The 19,297-nt window shown below is 41.5% G+C and overlaps 1 protein-coding gene across 2 annotated transcripts in view; it reads left to right on the plus strand.

Annotated features, from left to right (window-relative positions):
* Positions 1–18,790, plus strand: part of IPO9 (importin 9) — a 53,885-nt gene extending 35,095 nt beyond the window's left edge. For both annotated transcript variants that reach the window (XM_060644080.3, XM_060644081.3), the window contains 10 exons: positions 10,003–10,229; positions 12,500–12,648; positions 13,169–13,297; positions 14,014–14,289; positions 14,786–14,952; positions 15,569–15,702; positions 16,369–16,491; positions 16,929–17,033; positions 17,248–17,324; positions 17,771–18,790. In XM_060644080.3, the coding sequence (XP_060500063.1) occupies positions 10,003–10,229; positions 12,500–12,648; positions 13,169–13,297; positions 14,014–14,289; positions 14,786–14,952; positions 15,569–15,702; positions 16,369–16,491; positions 16,929–17,033; positions 17,248–17,324; positions 17,771–17,881 (1,498 nt within the window). In that variant the 3' untranslated portion in view covers positions 17,882–18,790. The remainder of the gene's footprint in view (positions 1–10,002; positions 10,230–12,499; positions 12,649–13,168; positions 13,298–14,013; positions 14,290–14,785; positions 14,953–15,568; positions 15,703–16,368; positions 16,492–16,928; positions 17,034–17,247; positions 17,325–17,770) is intronic.
* Positions 18,791–19,297: the final 507 nt, after the last annotated feature.

The following is a 19,297-nucleotide window of genomic DNA, read 5'->3' on the forward strand; positions in this document are numbered from 1 at the left end:
GGAGAACACAGATTTAGACAATCCACTCATGGATGAGGGAACCTCTGTGGAAGTTCAGGAGTCCAACAGAGGAATTCCAGCATACCACTGGGGCAGAAGAGTCCAAGATTGGACACTTTGAAGGGGTCAGTCAATAAAGACTGGAGGAAGTAACTGTTACTTCAGTTGTGAAGACAGCAATACAAGAAAGACTTCAAGGAACATGAAAAAATCAAAGAAACATGACACCACAAAAGGAACACAATAATTTTCTGGTAACTGACCCCAAAGATAGAAATCTATGATATACCTGATAAAGAATCCAAAAGAGCTTTTAAGGAGCTCAGTGAGCTATTAGAAAACAGAAAAACAAATTGATGAAATCAGAAAAACAATACATAAACAAAATGAGAAGTTCAACAAAGACAGAAATCATGAAAAAGAACCAAGCAGAAATTCTGGAGGTGAAGAATACGGTGAATGAAAGAAAAAACGCAACAGAGGCCATCAACAGCAGAACAACTCAAGCAGAGGAAAGAAAGAACCTGTAAGGTAAAAGACAAGACCTTCAAATTACCCACTCAAGGAGGGCAAAGAATAAAGAATGAAAAAGAATGAAGAAAACCTATGTGAACTTTGGGATACCATTAGGAGAAACAATCTGTGAATAAATTGGAGCCCCAGAAGGAGAGGTAGAAGGGGGCAGAAAGCTTACTTACAGAAATAATGTCTGAGGGACACCTGGGGTCACTCAACAGGTTAAACGTCAAACTCTTGATTTCAGCCTAGGTCATGACTTCATGGTTGTGAGATCAAGACCCACATTGGGCTCTGCACTGAGAATGGAGCCTGCTTGGGATTCTCTCTCTTCTTCTCTTTCTGTCTTTCTCCAAATAAATAAATGAACATTAAAAAAAAGAAAGAAAGAAAGAAAAGTGTCTGAGAACTTTCCAAATCTGAGGAGAAAGTATACATCCAAGTTCATGAAGCTAATATTTCACCCCAAAACTTCAGTTTAAAGTGATCTCCAATATACATTATAATAAAACTGTCTAAAATCAAGTGGATTTTAAAGTAGAAAGAGAAAAAAATGTTCTCTCATACAAGGGAATCCCCGTAAGATTATCGGCTGATTTTGCAGTAGAAACCTCACAGGCCAGAAGAGAATGGGATGATATATTCAAAGTACTGAAAATAAAAACTGCCAACCAAGAATAGGCGGCAAAGATGTTCTTTGGGAACAAAGACAAGATAAAGTCTCTCAAACAAAGCTGAGGAAATTTTTCACCACTAGACCTACCTTACAAGAAGTGCTGAAAGGAATTCTTTAAGCTGAAATGAAATTAGTAATATGAAATATACTACACACTGGTAAAGATACATATATAATCAAATTCAGAATGCTCTAATACTGTAACCTGGTGGTGTGTTAAACACTTAACTCTAAAAGTTAAAGGACAAAATAAATAGCTAAATAACTTGTTAGTGAATATACACTATAAAAAGTGAAATTGTGACATCAAAAACATGGGAGGGAATAAAGGGTAGAACTTTTGTATACAATCAGAGTTACCATTGTGAAATAAATGGTTATATCTATAAATGTTTTATGTAAGCCTTAGAATAACCACAAAGCAAAAATCTACAATAGACAACAGAATCAAAACATTCCACTATGGGAAATCATAAATTCACAAAGGAAGACAGCAAGAGAGGAAGAAAGGAACAAGGAAACTACAGAAGAGGAAATAATAAAGTGGCATTAGTAAGTCTTTACTTATCAAAAATTACTTTCAATGTAAATGGATTTAAATCTCTAATCAAAAGTCCAGAGTAGCTGAATGGATTTTTAAAAAGACCCAATTTATATACTACCTACAAGAGACTCCCTTCAAGACACATATGCTCAAAGTGAGGGGATGGAAAAACTATTCCATGCAAATAGAAACCAAAAGAAAGCAAGGGTAGCTGTATTTTTATCAGATAAAATAGACTTTAGCTCAAAAGCTGTACAAGAGACCAAAAAATATTGTTATGTAATGATAAAGGAGTCAATTCATCAAGATATAACAAATATATGTACATTTGACATTGGAGCACCTAAATATATTAAGCAAATACTAACGTCTGAAGGGAGAAATAGGGGCACCTGGGTGCCTCAGTCAGCTCAGGTCATGATCTCAGAGTCATGGGATCAAGCCCCACATTGAACCCTGTGTCAGGCTCCACACTGACAGCATGGAGCCTGCTTGGGGTGTTTCTCTCTCTCTCCCTCTCCCTCTCTCTCTCTCCCTCTCTCCCTCTCTCCCTCTCTCCCTCTCTCCCTCTCTCCCTCTCTCCCTCTCTCCCTCTCCCCCTCTCCCTCTCTCCCTCTCTCCCTCTCTCCCTCTCTCCCTCTCTCCCTCTCTCCCTCTCTCCCTCTCTTCTTCTCTCCTTCTCTCCTTCTCTCCTTCTCTCCTTCTCCCCTTCTCCCTCTTCCTGCCTCTCCCTCTCCCTCTCCCTCTGTCCCTCTTCCCTGCTAACATGTGTATGTGCTCTCTCTCTCGCTCTGTCTCTCTCATAAAATTTTAAAAAAGAGGGGGGCGGGTGGGGAGAAACAGACAATAATATAGTAATCATAGGGGACTTCAGTACCCCACTTTCAACAATGGATAAATCATCCAAACAAATCAGTAAGGCGATATTGGCCTTTATACTTTTGACTACAGGCACCTAATAGATATATACAGAGTGCTCTGTCCAACAGCAGGAGAATACACGTTCTTCTCAAGCATGCATGGAACATTCTCCAGGAAAAGTCATGCGTTAGGTCACAAAACAAGTCCTACGAAAACTATCTTTTCCAATCACAGTGAAATGACACTAGAAATCAGTTACAGGAGGAAAACTGGAAAATTCACAAATACATGAAAAATAACCACACACTCTTAAACAATCCATGGAAAGAAGAAATAGAAAAATAGAAAACTGTCTTGAAACAAACAAAAATGGAAATATAACATACCAAAACTTATGGGATGCAGCAAAATCAGTTTTAAGAGGGAAGTTTATAGAAGTAAACCTACATTAAGAATAAACAAACAAACAAAAAAAATCTCAACCAAACTTTACATCTCAGGAACTAGAAAAAGAACAAACTAAGCTCAAAGTTAACCATAGGAAGATCAGAGCAAAAATAGAGACCAGGGAAATAATAGAAAAGACCAACTAAACTGAGAGCTGTGTTTTCTGAAAAGACAAAACTGACCTACTCTAGCTAGACTAAAAAGAAATGAGAGGAGAATCAGCTATAAAATCAGAAATGAAAGAGGAGACATTACAACTGAATACCACAGAAATGAAACGGATCATAAAAGGCTACTATAAACAATTACATGCCAACAAACTGGACATCTGGAAGAAATGGAGAAATTCCTAGAAACCTATAGCTAACCAAGACTGAATCATGAAAAAATAAATAATCTGAACAGACCATTAACAAGTAAGTTATTGGATCAGTAATCAGAAACTTCCCATAAAAGAAAAACCAGGACCAGATGAATTCTACCAGACATTTAAAGAATTGATACCAATCCTTGCTCAGACTTTTCCAAAAAACTTAAAAGGAGGGAGCACTTCCAAACTCATTTTATGAAGCCAGCATTATTCTGATACCAAAACCAGACAAGGACAGAACAAGAAAACTACAGGCCAATGTCCCTGATGAATATAGATGCAAAAGTCCTCAGCAAAATACTAGGAAACCAAATTCAACAGTACATTTAAAGGATCACACACTATGATCAAGTGGGATTCATCCCTGAGATGCAAGGATGGTTCGACATATATAAACCAATAAATGTGATATACCACTTAATAGAATGAAAGCTAAGAATCATATGATTATCTCAGTAGATGTAGGAAAAGCATTTGATTAAATTCAATATCTATTCATGATAAAATCTTTCAACAGTGGGTATAGTAGGACCATACCTTAACACAATACAGGCCACTGTGACACATTCACAGCTAACATCATACTCAACAATGAAACTCTGGAATCTTTTCCTCTAAGATCAAGAATAAGACAAGGATGTCTGCTCTTACCATTCCTATTCAACATAGTACTGAAAGTTTTAGCTAGAGCAGTTAGGAAAGAAAAGGGATCCAGATTGGAAAGGAAGATATAAAATTGTCTCTCTTTGCAGTTGTCATGATATTATAAATAGAAAACAGTAAAGACTCCACCAAAAAAAAAACTGTTAGAACTGACAAATGAATTCAGGAAAATTATAGGACAAAATATACAAAACTTGGTTGCATTTCTAATAATGAAAAACATTTTTAAAAACAATGCTATTTATAATTGCATCAAAAACAATAAAACATCAAAGAATAAATTTAACCAAGTAGGTGAAAGATTTATACCCTGAAAACTATATGACATTGAGTTGGGGCACCTGGCTGGTTCAGCTGGTTGAGCGTGTAACTCTTGATCTCAGGGTTGTAAGTTTGAGCCCCATGTATGGTGTAGAGATTACATAAGAATAAAATCTTTTTTTAAAAAAGAAAACTATAGACATTGAAGAAGGAAATTGAAGAAAGCACAAATAAATGGAAAGGTAATTCCATGCTAATGCATTGGAAGAATTACTGTTAAAATGTTCACACTCCTCGGGTGTCTGAGGGGCTCAGTTAGTTAAGCATCTGACTCTTGACTTCAACACAGGTCATGATCTCATGGTTCATGAGATCAAGCCCTGCATCGAGTTCTGCAATGAGCGCGAAGCCCACTTAAGATTCTTCCTCGCCTTCTGCCCCTACCCTGCACACGCACACTCTCTCAAAAAATAAAGTTCACACTCCCAAAAACAATCTACAGATTCAGTGCAATCAAAATCCCAGGGGCATTTTTCACAGAGATAAAACAAATAATCCTAAACTTTGTATGGAATCACAAAAGACCCTGAATGGTCAAAGCAATATTGAGGACGAACAACAAAACTAGAGGCATCACACTCCCTGATTTCAAACTAAATTACAAAGTTGTAGTAGTCAAGACAGTATGGTATTGCCATAAAATAGATACATAGATCAGTGGAACAGAATGGAGAGTGGAGAAATAAACCCACACGTATATAGTCAATTAATTTACAACAAAGGAGCCAAAAATACACAATAGGGAAAAATATAGTCTCTTCAGTAAATGGTGTTGGGGAAACTGGACAGCCACATGCAAAAGAAAGAAACTGGACCCTTATACTGTACAACAAAGTAAATTCAGGTTAAAAATTTGAATGTAAGACCTAAAGCCATGAAACTCCTAGAAGAAAACATAGAAGTTAAGATCCTTGGATTGGTTTTGTCAGTGGTTTTTTGAATCTGACACCAAGAACAAAGGCAACAAAAGCAAAAATAAATAAGTGGGACTACATCAAACTAAAAAAGCTTTTGCACAGCAAAGGAAACCATCAACAAAGTGAAAAGGCACCCTATAAAATGGGAGAAAATGTTTGTAAATCATATATAACTGATAGAGATTGATATTAAAAATATGTAAGGAACTCAATAGCAAATAAAACAATCCAGTTAAAAAATGGTGGAGAAACTGAATACACACTTTTCCAAAGAAGACATAAATGGCCAATAGGTAAATGAAAAGGTGCTCAACATCACTAATTATCAGGGAAACACAAATCAAAACCACAATGAGATAACACCTCACACGTGTTAGAATGGCTGTCATCCAGAAGGGACAAGATAACTGGTGTTGATGAGGATGTGAATAGGGAACCCTTGTGTACTGTTGGTGGGAATGTATATTGATTGGTAAAGCAGTATATGAAAAACGTGGTGGTTCCTCAAAAAATTTAAATAGAACTCCCATATCATCTGACAGTCCTGCTTTGGGGTATATATCCGAAGAAAATGAAAGCAGGAGGGGCGCCTGGGTGTCTCGGTTGGTTAAGCGTATGACTTCAGCTCAGGTCATGATCTCACAGTTCAGGAGTTTGAGCCCCGTGTCAGGCTCTGTGCTGACAACTCAGAACCTGGAGTCTGCTTTGGATACTGTGTCTCCCTCTCTCTCTGCCCCTCCCCCACTCGTTCTCTCTCTCTCTCTCTCTCTCTCTCTCTCTGTCTCTGTCTCTCAAAAATAAACACTTTTTAAAAAACTTTTTCTTAAATGAAAGCATCTGGAAGAGCTGGCACTTCCCTTGTTCACTGCTCATTATTTATACTAGCCAACATTATGGGAACAGCCTAAGTCTGTGTCAGCGGATGAAGGGATAAAGATGTGGTATACATATGCAACGGAATATTACTCAGCTCTGAGAAAGAAAGAAATTCTGCCATTTGCAACAACAATAATGGACCTTGAAGGCATCATGCGAAGTGAAACAGAGAAAGACAAATACTGCATGGTATCACTTACATGCGGAACCTAAAAATTAGAAAATAGTAGAAAGTGGTTGCTGGGAGGTGGGGGGAATAGGAAGAGGTTGATAAAAGGGTACACTCTATAAGGTGAACAAGATCCGAGGATCTAAAATAAAATGTGATTATAGTCGGTAACGCTGTGTTGTATAATTGAAATTTGCCAAGAGAATAAAAACTAAATTATCTCACCAAAAAAAAAAAAAGATATATGAGGTGTTGGATGTGTTAACAAACTAGATGAGGGGAAACCTTTCCCAGTGTATGTATATATTAGATCACCACAGTGTACCCTTTAAATAACTTATAATGTTACATGCAGTTGTACCTCAATAAAACTGAAAAAAATTAAGTTAAAAAATTTATTTGTTTATATTACTTTTATAGTCAGAAAATTATGTGAAGAGGGGCGCCTGGGTGGCTCAGTCAGTTGAGCCTCTGACTTCGGCTCAGGTCATGATCTCACGGTCTGTGAGTTCGAGCCCCACGTCAGGCTCTGTGCTGACAGCTCAGAACCTGGAGCCTGCTTCAGATTGTGTGTCTCCCTCTCTCTCTGACCCTCCCCTGCTCACGCTCTGTCTCTCTCTGTCTCTCAATAATAAATAAAGTTGAAAAAAAAATTTTTTTTTTAAAGAAAATTATGTGAAGAAAACTTTCAAAAAAATAATGTTCAAGTCTCTGACCACATGGGCAGCAATTTGCTTGAAAGGTAAAGCAGAGCTCTCTGGAAAGGTGAAAAAAGTTTTGAACACCAGAAAAATGGACACTCATACATGTTGATAAAATTTTATATGATCTATCAAAGGCTGGATCTCTTGACGCCATCTCTGGATCACAGGTTAAAAATTGTCTTATGAAGGGATCTTGGCTATTCTTACCTTCACAGCCAAGATTCCCCAGTTGGTCATTTCCCTATTCAGCTTCCCAACCAGTTACAATCTGGCTTATGTCCTTAGGACATCACTGAAACTGTTCTTTCTAATTCACTAGCAACCTTTTAATGGTCATCATACCACCTTTGCTTTTCTTCTTTTGCCCTGGTTTTAATTTATTCTTCCGTGTCATAACCTATGTAATCATTGCAAACTGCCTGAAATCATTTCTGAAACAAGGTATCGATCAATAAATACTTCTACTTGTGTCACATTTCCCATATCATAGCTAATGCCAGCCTTTCTCCAGAGCTCTAAAGTAACATATCCTCTACTTAATCAATACCATGGTAGATACCTTATATAAGTACCTTAAAATTAACACATCCACTCCTGAGGTTACTACTGACCATCTCCAAGCCTGCCCTACATGTATTCTCTGTTTTAGTAAAAGAAATTGGTATTTTTTTTTTTTTTTTAAGAATCAATACCTTTAAATCTTAAGGAGATCTTGTATTTCCTGTTTTAGTAAAAGTGGAGATCCCAGATCTCTGCCTTTTAGATCTTGGTTCCTTAGCTTTTCATCTCTTCTCCTACTGCTACTACCCTAGCTTATATTCTCAACTTCTTGTGCCTGAAGTGCTGCAGTAGGTTCCTAACTGATGTCTCTGCCTCCAGCCCCCACTGCTGTAATTTGTATTATTTTAGCTGTCTAACTGCTCTTTATAAAGCAAAAGCCTGATATTTTTGCTCCTACAATAAAATTCTCATGGCTTCAGTTGTGCTCTTCAAATTGAGATACAGGTACCCCAGAAGAAAGTCATAGTATGCCATGTGATACATGAAGCCACAGGATAAATCTGTAGCATCTTCCTGGGGTGTCAGTTTCTCTTGAAGACTTTGAGGGAGGGCAAAGAAGGTATTAGGAATAATCTGTAAAAGACCTGGAGATACACTAGCTTCCAAAATAAAGTCTAACTTCCCTTAGCATAAAGTCTAACTTCCCTGCTTCCCATATGATCTGAGTAGATGGTACAATCTTTTTGATCTACCAGAGTGTATAGGTTCAAGTTCTTTAGAAGGGGACAGTAACTATGAATTATTAGAGTGAAGAAGCAGAGGGGAGGGAGGAGGTAGTACTGGTGGAGAGATGAATGCAAAACCTAGTCTAAGGAGTTGAGAGCTGACCAAGGCCAGATGACAGATCAGCTCTTAAGAAAAGAAAAAGTTAGATCAGAGCAAGGTGGAATTGAAAATCAAGATGTTATGGACTAAAAACACAAAAAGTCTATGGACAAATCTGCGATCAAAGCCCACACTTGTACTGTTCATTATGGACCTTCGAACCCCTCATCTGACACACGTAATATGGTTGTAAAACCACTTAAACAAATGGGGAAAAAATATTTATTGAGTACCTGCGGAAGGCCTTGTTTCTGTACTGGTTTCTTTTAACATAGAGAAAGTGTCTGTTGACTTTTATTGCCATTTTGAAGATAAACAAAAGACTCGGACAATATGTCTTTAATTCTATTACATTGGACATGGTAAGCAGCATCCAGTAAATATTAATTGAATAGAGGTGAATAAATCTATGTATAAAAAACTTTAAACCCTACAAATAGTACACAAATTTTAGTACACAATTTTCCTATCATGCACAGATAGTATTCAAATTTATTGCATAGACGATCTATACAAATTGATCTCAAAACTACTCCAAAAAATACAAAATTGTTACAACATGAAAGTTAGTGTACTAAATAACAGATGTGTTGGAAAGGATGTTAAAAAAAAACACTATGCGAAAAATAACAGGAATAGGGGCACCTGGCTAGCTCAGTCAGTTGAGCGCCTGACTTCAGCTCAGGTCATGACCTCGTGGTTTGTGACTTTGAGCCCCACATCAGGCTATCTGCTGTCAGCACAGAGCCTGCTTCAGATCCTGTCCCCCTCTCTCTCTGCCCCTCCTCCACTCATTCTCTCTCTCTTTTCCTCTTTCTCAAAAATAAATAAAACTTACATATAATATGTAAGTTTTATTTATATGTATATATGTATGTGTGTGCATATATATATATATAAGAATGTGTTTGTGTATATATATATGTGCGTGTGTAAGAAAAATACCAGGACTATATATCAGAATCTGAAGGATGTGGGGGCGCCTGGGTGGCGCAGTCGGTTAAGCGTCCGACTTCAGCCAGGTCACGATCTCGCGGTCCGTGAGTTCGAGCCCCGCGTCAGGCTCTGGGCTGATGGCTCAGAGCCTGGAGCCTGTTTCTGATTCTGTGTCTCCCTCTCTCTCTGCCCCTCCCCCGTTCATGCTCTGTCTCTCTCTGTCCCAAAAATAAATAAAAAACGAAAAAAAAAAAAAAAAGAACAGAATCTGAAGGATGTGATTAAAGCAATAATCTAAGGAATTACAAGGCATTAACATCTTAATAATTTGGATATAATAACATACATGACAGTGAGAGAGGGATGAAAGTTTAAAAGAAATAGCAAAAACCAAAGCAGAAATAAATTAGCATAGAGATGGCGGTGCTGATATTTACAAACTATGCCACAGAAAGATGTAAAAACTAACTCTACAAGTAGCTTCATAAAGCTACACGTAAAAATGCTATAACATGTGATAACAATTGGAAAAACCAGGAATTGAGGGATCCACTTGTGAGTAATTCTTGCTTTTCTCTCTCTCTCTCTGTCTCTCTCTCTCTTTCTCCCTCTCTAGTTATTGTGATCAACTGAAAGTCTCGGAGAGTACCCACGTGCTTCAACCCTTCCTCCCCAGTATCCTGGATGGCTTAATTCACCTAGCAGCCCAGTTCAGCTCAGAGGTCCTCAACCTGGTGATGGAGACCCTATGCATCGTTTGTACAGTAGACCCAGAATTCACAGCAAGCATGGAAAGCAAAATCTGTCCGTTCACCATCGCCATTTTCCTAAAGTACAGTAACGGTATGCCACCAAGACCATGTGTTATAAGGGACACCAAGAGAAGGTGGTGGTGGCTGGTGAATTTAAGTGAAAATTTTCGCTGGGTCTGATGGTCTTAGGCATCTAAATAAAGACTGGCTTTCACTTAGCAAAGAGGAGAGCTGTGCTGTAGCTACAGGAGCACTAAAAAGTAGAATGCTGGGGTGCCTGGGTGGCTCAGTTGGTTAAGCATCCAACTCTCGATTTCGGCTACAGTCATAATCTCGCAGTTGGTGGGTTCGAGCCCCACATCAGGCTCTATGCTGACAACGTGGAGACTGCTTAGGATTTTCTGTCTCTCTGTCTCTCTTTCTCCCTCCTCTCTTCTTCCCCCTCTCCCGCTCTCCCTCTCTCCCTTCCTCTCTCTCTCCCTCCCTCACTTAGTCTGTCTCACAAAAATAAACATGTTTTTAGAAGGTAGGATACCTATTCTTATAACTCTTAACTGCAGTAAGAACTGGGGATAAAAGACAATGAGTAAAGGGTTAAATAGCAAGTGGTATAACTCAGAACTTAAGCAAGTAGGAAATTGAGCACGTAAATCAAAATCTTCCTAACAGGTCTAGAACTATAATGTACAAAGTGAGATACTGAAGAAGTAGATACACAGGTTTATGAACAGCAGTGTTCATCACAAGGCTTTTATAGTAGCAAAAATCTAGAAGTAATAAAAAAGATTAATGACCTTTATTATATCCATAAAGTAGAATACTGTACAGCCTCTAAAAATCACACTTCTCAGCCATGGGAAAGTGCTCACAGTATAATAAAAGAACAGATGGTTTTCCAAACGGCATAGACTATAATCCCAAGTTTGGGGTTTGTTTTAGACAAGGATTAATTTGTAGCTACGTATATAGAAAAAATACCAGAAAAAACTACATCAAAATGTTAACAGTAGTTCTCTCTAGGTGGGGGAAATTCCAAGTGTTTTCTTTCCTTGAATACTTTAGTGTATTTTAAGTTTTTCTGTAGTGACTGTGTATTAACACACACTTTACCTGTATAATGTTTTATTGTCAAAAAAATATTGACTATATTTGTTTTTGTAGAGGTAGCACCAATAGTGAAACAGAGGATATAGGGATAGAGGTTATATAATATGATATCATGCTAAATATTTTATTTGATTCGCTTTTTCGCCTAAAATGTGTCCCGGAGAGGTTTTCACGTTGCACTCTTAGATATATCTCATTCTTTTCAATCATCACATAATATTCCATAAATGGCTGTACCGTATTTATGTGCCCATTCTGTTAACAGACATCTAAGTTGTTCCCAACTTTTTCCTAAAACAATGCTGCAGTGATCTTTTAACATATATCTTAGTGCACTGCACACTTTTCTATTTTTTCATGCTAGATACAGGAGATTTTTCTTACATAGGTAAAATAGATCACGCTAAAGTTTTGTTTCTTCACAAGGCTCTGCTTTCTGAGGGTTTTACCTTTGGCCTTGGAAATGCTTTGGGAGTTCTTTTTTCTATCATGACTACCCCCCTAAGAGATGCATATGGTTCCCCTTCAACATGTGAGAACCTGACAATCAGTGTTTTGGCAGTTTTTGAAACTTCCGTGTCTTCTTAACAAAGTAATCAGCGGGTTTCTCTTTTCCTTAAGCATTTGGTTTCATAATCAATCCAGGCAAGAATAAAGACATTAAAGATTTGCCCCAGAATTGGAATTTAGGAACCAAAACAGATGAACATATGGGAAGAGGAAAAAAAGAGAGAGTGAGGGAAGCAAACCATAACAGACTGATAATGATAGAAAACAAACTGAGGGTTGATAGAGGGAGTGGGTGGGGGATGGGCTAGATGGGTGATGGATATTAAAGAGGGCACTTGTTGTGATGAGCACTGGGTGCTGAATGGAAGTGATGAATCACTAAATTCTACTCCTGAAACCAGTATCACACTACAGGTTAACTAACTAGAATTTAAATAAAAATTTGGAACTTAAAAAAAAAAAAAAGAGTTGGCCCAGAAAAAAAGCCAAATTTTTTTTTAGGAGTAGCTGTTTCTGACTAGTCCCTGACTTAATGAAATCATGCATATTCTAGCTCTTAGAGACTTAGCATCTCTCCTGTCCTTTCAGGTTATTCATATGGCCTCACTAGATCCCAGATATGTAATATGTAAGCAAAGCAGAAGTTGTTAACTTAGGTTAGAGCCAAATAATAGGTATCTTTAAGCCAGAAACACATGCAGACCATTGGGTGGGGGGGATTCTGTGTTGCCTTATCCACTTCAGATCCTGTCGTCGCCTCGCTGGCTCAGGATATCTTCAAGGAGCTGTCTCAGATTGAAGCCTGTCAGGGCCCAATGCAGATGAGGCTGATTCCTACTCTAGTGAGCATAATGCAGGCCCCAGCAGACAAGATCCCTGCAGGGCTGTGTGCGGTAAGTGGTTCCAAGGCCAGGACTGGTGTGGGTGTAGGTAGAAGAAGAAGAATGTGCACTTGCTGTACAAATACCACCTGTAGATCCCACCTCGCTGACAGGAAACCAATTGCATAAGAGATTCATAGGGTGATCTTCCTGGGCTACTTTGCCCACAAGGACAATGGGTGGTTCTTGAGGCTCTAAGAAAATGTCCCTTCTTGTTCTTTACCTGTCCTCAGTGACTTGAACGGAGTGCCATTATTACACAGCACCACTAAGTACATCACTGGGCTATCCATTCTACTGCCGTATACTGCCCACCCCCATATCTTAGCAAGTTATGAGCTATCAGGAGGAAGCTGAGAGCACTATCTACTATCTAATTATTCCTTTCTTTCAGAAACTTTCATTAATGAAAATTAATGAGCTTTCTTTGGGTTGCTGTGTTGTATCCATGCAATAAAGATCTTAATTGTAGGGCACTGCCGAGCCCCACCCTAGAGGCAGTTCTAATTCTTTTTTCTCTTCCACTCTTCAGACTGCCATCGATATCCTGACCACGGTAGTACGGAATACAAAGCCTCCCCTTTCCCAGCTACTCATCTGCCAAGCTTTCCCTGCTGTGGCACAGTGCACCCTTCACACAGATGACAACGCCACCATGCAGGTATCTGAGCCTTGGTGACTAGAAGAGGAAAGATAGCTCCCAGCCATGGGCTTATAGCAGGCTGAGAAAGCTGGCACGGTCTCACGCTTTTGAGATCTAGGTCTCTCAAATCCATATTTAACAAGGGCACCCAGGAAGGGTCCGGACTGTGGAAGCCAAACACGCTCTGCTCTGGGATGTATTGTAATCTTAAAAGTATGGATGCCAGACATTCTACCCATCTATATCTGGGTATTGCTACAGTGGACAAGATTACAGACCTAGAGACCTGGAGCCATACAAAAGTCTTTTCAGAATTAAAGTGAGCAAAGTAATAGCCCTTTGAAAATACCTAGGTAAACAGTGGTTCATATAGGTGTGTCTTTATTCCCATAAATATCTGTAGTACCCCTAATCACTGCTACATCTTAGACATGTTTTTCCAGTACCAGAGGTAGACCTTTGTGGTTAAAACTTGGTTTGTTTGGTCATTATCCCTTGTGATCAGAAGTGTGCTTTTTCGAGGTAGCTGATGAGGTGAAGCGAGGACCATATAGTACATGGCTATGTCTGTAACAGTAAATTCCCGACCCCAGTCGTATGTGCCCACCACAAACCCTGTGGGCTCGTCACTCTATGTGGCATAGGCCCCTAAGTAACATCTGCCCATGCAGACTGTGGGCCTCCTGGCATCTGTTCCCAGTTGCTAATGTTGTTTGCCATCTTTGTCTCCCCAGAATGGTGGAGAGTGCTTGCGGGCTTATGTGTCCGTGACACTGGAGCAGGTGGCCCAGTGGCATGATGAGCAGGGCCACAACGGGCTGTGGTACGTGATGCAAGTGGTGAGCCAGCTCCTGGACCCCCGCACCTCAGAGTTCACTGCCGCCTTCGTGGGTCGCCTCGTCTCCACCCTCATCTCCAAGGCAGGGCGGGAGCTGGGGGAGAATCTGGATCAGATTCTTCGTGCCATCCTCAGTAAGATGCAGCAGGCAGAGACGCTCAGTGTCATGCAGGTAAGACGATATGGGGAGCTGGGCTTTCCCCAACCCCAGGCGGTCGAAGTGGAAATCAGTATACAGGTCCTGAGGTTTTGTTTGTTTGTTTGTTTGTTTGTTTGAGAGAGAGAGAGAGAGAGAGAGAGAAAGACAGGGCATAAGGCGGGGAGGGGCAGAGAGAGAGGGAGACACAGAAGCTGAGGCTGGCTCCAGGTCCCCAGCTGTCAGCACAGAGCCTGATGCGGGGCTCGAAGTCACGAACCAGAAGATCATGACCTGAGCCAAAGTCGGATGCTTAATGACTGAGCCACCCAGGTGCCCCGGTCCTGAGTTATTTTACTCTGTCTTACTGTCTTTGTAGAACAGTTAAGTAAAATCTATTCTGGCCCAAGAAATCCCGACAAGGAAATCTCCATGTTCTCTATTTCTCAACTGGCCGGCCCCACTCCTTCTCATCTCCTAAATCTCTGAAATTGTTTTCCTTGAAGCAGATGTCCTTCTTGTTACTTCCTAGTCTCTGATCATGGTGTTCGCTCATCTGGTGCACACTCAGCTGGAACCCCTCTTGGAGTTCCTGTGCAGCCTCCCAGGACCTACTGGCAAACCTGCCCTGGAGTTTGTGATGGCTGAGTGGACGAGTCGACAGCATCTGTTCTATGGACAGTATGAGGGCAAAGTCAGGTAGGGCCCCTCTTTGTTCTCTGGGCATTCTGCCTCTCCTTGTATTTCTTCTTTCCCTGACTTGCTCCAATGATTTTTGTTCAATAGAGCAAGCTGCCCCTTGTATTCCTTTTTTCCTCTATTTCTTTATTGCTAATCCAGGTCTTTGAATAGCTGCCATCTTGAAACTCCCAAAACACAGTCAACACACATAGCACGTTTTTTTTTTCCTCCTCATTGCCGGCCAGAGATCCTCCTCTGCCACAGACTTCACCCAGCCAAATACTGCTAGTGGCTTATTCTCCTTTATAAACCTAAGCCTTCTAATCTTGGCTTGCTAACTTCCTATCCTAGACTCACCTCCCAGTGGTTCTCATCACCCCATTGCACCTTTCAGTGTGGTCAGCCCTTGTGATCTGTGCCCGCCCCAGCTTTGTTCCAAGAAGTTCAGAAGCTCTCACGAGGCCATCCTCATGAGCACTAAATCCCCCTTTCAGCTGAGCTGTCTTATCTCTCCTGATTCGTCGTGAACAGAATGCTCACCATCAAAGAGAGAGTCTTAGGGCATAATTGCTTATCTCCTTGGAGTAAACTCTAGATGGGTGGCTGATCGACCCTTTTTGGCTCTTCTTGCCAGCTCTGTGGCACTGTGTAAACTGCTCCAGCATGGCATCAATGCAGATGACAAACGGCTACAGGATATCCGCGTGAAGGGAGAGGAGATCTACAGCATGGATGAGGGCATCCGCACCCGCTCTAAGTCAGCCAAAAGTGGGTGACGCTGCTGCCCTCCAGTACCCTCCCTGGGGGCTAAGGATGTGTGGGGTGGAAGGCATGGAGGTACTATCATCTAGATTTTTGAAACACAGTCGTTAGTGATGGGTTTGATAAAAAAGAAACAGAAAACTGCAGGTACACAAAGGATCGGAACATATGCTTCCTTCCTGTGGCTGAAAACTGCCAAAAGCCATCTCGGGTACCAAGGCTCCCCAGCTTCATTTGGGGGCTCTAATACCCATTTTCAGCATGTCTTTGTTATTGGGTTGCTTTCACTGATGTGTAGGCAGTGAATGCAAAGCTGCCCTCTTCAACTGTAGCTCTATAATCACCCGTGCTGTTTCTCAAACTGCGAGTCATGGGGACTAGAGTACTGTGCTCTGTACAGTCACTTAGTGTCCAAGCTTTATCACCAGCAAAAATGTATCTCCTTTAATTCTTGAACTCTCTTAGCTGTCCTAACTTCTCAACTCTTATGACACCAAGCAGAATGAAGTTATTTAACTTTAAATCATTCTGTGGTGGCTGAATATAGTCTGGGATGGTGGAAAGGCTGAGGGATGGTGAACTGTGTCTGGTGAGGAGCACTGCAGGACAGGAGGCACTGCCAGAAGTGAGTCCACTGACAGCCTGCCTAGAAGCCTTCCCTTTCCTTTCCAGACCCTGAGCGCTGGACAAACATTCCTTTACTGGTCAAGATCTTGAAGCTGATCATCAATGAGCTTTCCAACGTCATGGAGGCCAACGCCGCACGCCAGGCCACCCCTGCAGAGTGGGGTCAAGGTGCACCAGGCCCTTATTCCCAGCAAACTTTTAAGCCTGCCAGATCAAGTCACGATATTCAGATTATCAATTTGGCTTATTGAGGCACTGAGGGGTTTTTTAATGTTTATTTAAGCATGCCTGCCATGTGGCTAGCATTGCTGTGCACGTGAAGAGCTGTTCTTCGGGTCTACCTTGTGAAGTCTCTTCAGAGGCTGGGGTGGGAGGCAGCCAGGAGGCAAGCCGCGTAGCCCTTCCTGTTTGGTTTTTCTCAAGAGCTTTTCATCCTTTTATGTACCCACCAGAACACCCTCGTTTCTTCCACTCAAGCTAATTGGGAGGGCTTGGCCACAGGCCACGTTGCAGAAACCCTCGGGACCCTCCTATTCTGGCCTGTTTACATTTGGGAAGGGAAAATCTGTGAGTATATGCTCCAGCTGCTTTTCATCTCCAAGTAGATGACTCCAATGATATGTGGGAGGACCAGGAGGAGGATGAAGAGGAGGAAGAGGATGGTTTAGCTGGCCAACTCTTATCTGACATTCTCGCTACAAGTAAATATGGTAAGCAGTCTGAGGAGAGGACAGCCATGCTAAATACCTTTTCTGTGCACCGGGACCAAGAATGGGGTACCAAAGAAAGGGGAGAGGTGGGCCCACAAGGGATGGTCTGTGGGCTTTTTAAGCCCTTCTACCTCAGCCGTGTGGTGATGCCTCCCCGCTTGGGGCCCAGTCGGCCTCTGCCCTGACCCCTCTCTGTGTTGGCTGTGTCTAACAGAGGAGGATTACTACGAGGATGATGAGGAAGATGACCCTGATGCCCTTAAGGATCCTCTCTATCAGATTGATCTACAGGTGAGAATGTCCAGAGAAGATAGATGTCTTGCAAGTGACACAGTCTCAAGCCAGAAACAGGAATATGGGCTCCAACCCATTCATAGTTCCCAGCCTCAGGGCAGAAAGTTCCTGTCTTGCCGAGTAGTCAGAGGCTCCGGGTGGTCTGGGACTTTGCACCTTAGTATTTTATACCTACCAGTGTTGCAGTCGAGCTTCTTAAAACCCAGCTATGTTGTGAAGGTTCTCGGGTGGAAATATGAGATCTATTGGGAAAATTTTGTTTCTTTATGGACTTTAGTCTCTGGGTTGAGCCTGAACTAGATCCAGGAATGTAGAAAGCCATCCCTCAGGGTGCTGGCAGTTGTCTGACAGCCAGTGCTTCCTAGACCGCCGATAGTTCTCGCCCCTTACAGATGGTAAGCCTGAGAACCTGCAGTAAGGCCACTCTTTTTTCTTCTCTCCAGGCCTATCTCACGGACTTCCTCTGCCAGTTCGCTCAGCAGCCCTGCTACGTCATGTTCTCAGGCCACCTTAATGACAACGAGAGGCGGGTTCTGCAGACCATTGGCATCTAAGAAAGGGAGACTTTCCAACTCTGCTCCTCCTGGCCCAGCCACAAACCATTTTGCAGCCCTTAACTGGCCTTGAGATGTACTTTCTTTTCAACCTAGAGTGGCCTCCTGACTCTTGGCCCTTGGCCTTTGCAGAGTGACACTGACAATTCAGACCAAGGTCACCAGTGCTGTCACTTAGGAATACTGGAACAAAGGACATTTCTCAAAGTCCCCCTGAAGATACTCCATCTCTAGAACCTTTTTCTCCCCAACCGTGCCCCCACCTCTGTTCCTAGAGTCCTCTGCCGGCCACTCCAGAAACATAGTGCCCAGAAGGATTACGTGTTCATGGATTATTTCGCCCCACCTCAGGAGCACAGGGAGTCATGACCATGTACATTCTAAAACAGACCTGTTTACTTTCATAGGACATCTGATATGTTCAGATAGGAATACCCTTGAGAGATGATAATGCTTTCTGCTCTCTACCACAGATGCTCTGGGTTTTCCATAGGAATGAGAGGCAGCAGCTACATTCTGACCCCTCTTCAGTGACCTCTCCTTGTCTCCCTCCTACAACACTAAGGCTCCCCTGTCACAGGAAGTCCTCTTGTTTTTGCCTCATTGCATGACACAGTCCCTCCCCCCAAGCTATTCCTATGTATACACTCACACACAACATCAGCCAGACAGATGGCAATTTGTTTTTCCTTTTTTTAGAAAAAAAAAAAAAAAAAATGGGAAAAACATTTTTTTTAAAGTCCACCTGACCCAACTGTATTTAATATTCCTCCCCAACATATCACCACACACTCTGATATTCAAAGATTACCCCCTCTCCCTCAGGAATCCTCTAAAGTGGTTAAGTTGTAGCCCTCAAATTTGCAATGTGTATTTTTCTAGGAGAGTAAAGTAATCTTTACAAATGAATTCAGTCCACATGGTATAAGGTGTCCCGGCACCTCTGCCTTCTGTTCCTTTTAGAAGGAAAATAAAAATAAGGGGGAAAAGATTAGGCGGAGCCATGCAGACGCCTGAGTGTGTTCTAGCTAACCTAGCCCAAGATGATTCTTAGAGAACTGGTATCATCCAGTCAAATATTTTTAAGGGAGGTCCCTTAATTGGGAAATGCAGTCATTGTGGGTTCAAAAAGTGAATGAGGATAACCAGTGAAGGGGAGGAAGGTAAAGCCCAGCATTCCCTTTTTTTTATAATGCCGACACCTACTGCCCCAGTTTCAGCCACTACAGAAGGTTTCTTTAGACTGATGATCAAGTCTCTGTTCTCAAGGAAAGGTCCCCACTTGGGGCATTTACTGTACGGGACTGTAATTGGAAGCCTAAGGATTTTGTAGCCAATAGTGATTTCACACCACTAGGTGTCCCTGGTGTACAACTCCCACATCTGACTGAGTCGGGAAAAGTGTCTGTTAACGTC

Source organism: Panthera onca, chromosome F1, assembly GCF_046562875.1.
Source record: "Panthera onca isolate mPanOnc1 chromosome F1, mPanOnc1 haplotype 2, whole genome shotgun sequence".
Classification (NCBI taxonomy): Eukaryota; Metazoa; Chordata; class Mammalia; order Carnivora; family Felidae; genus Panthera; species Panthera onca.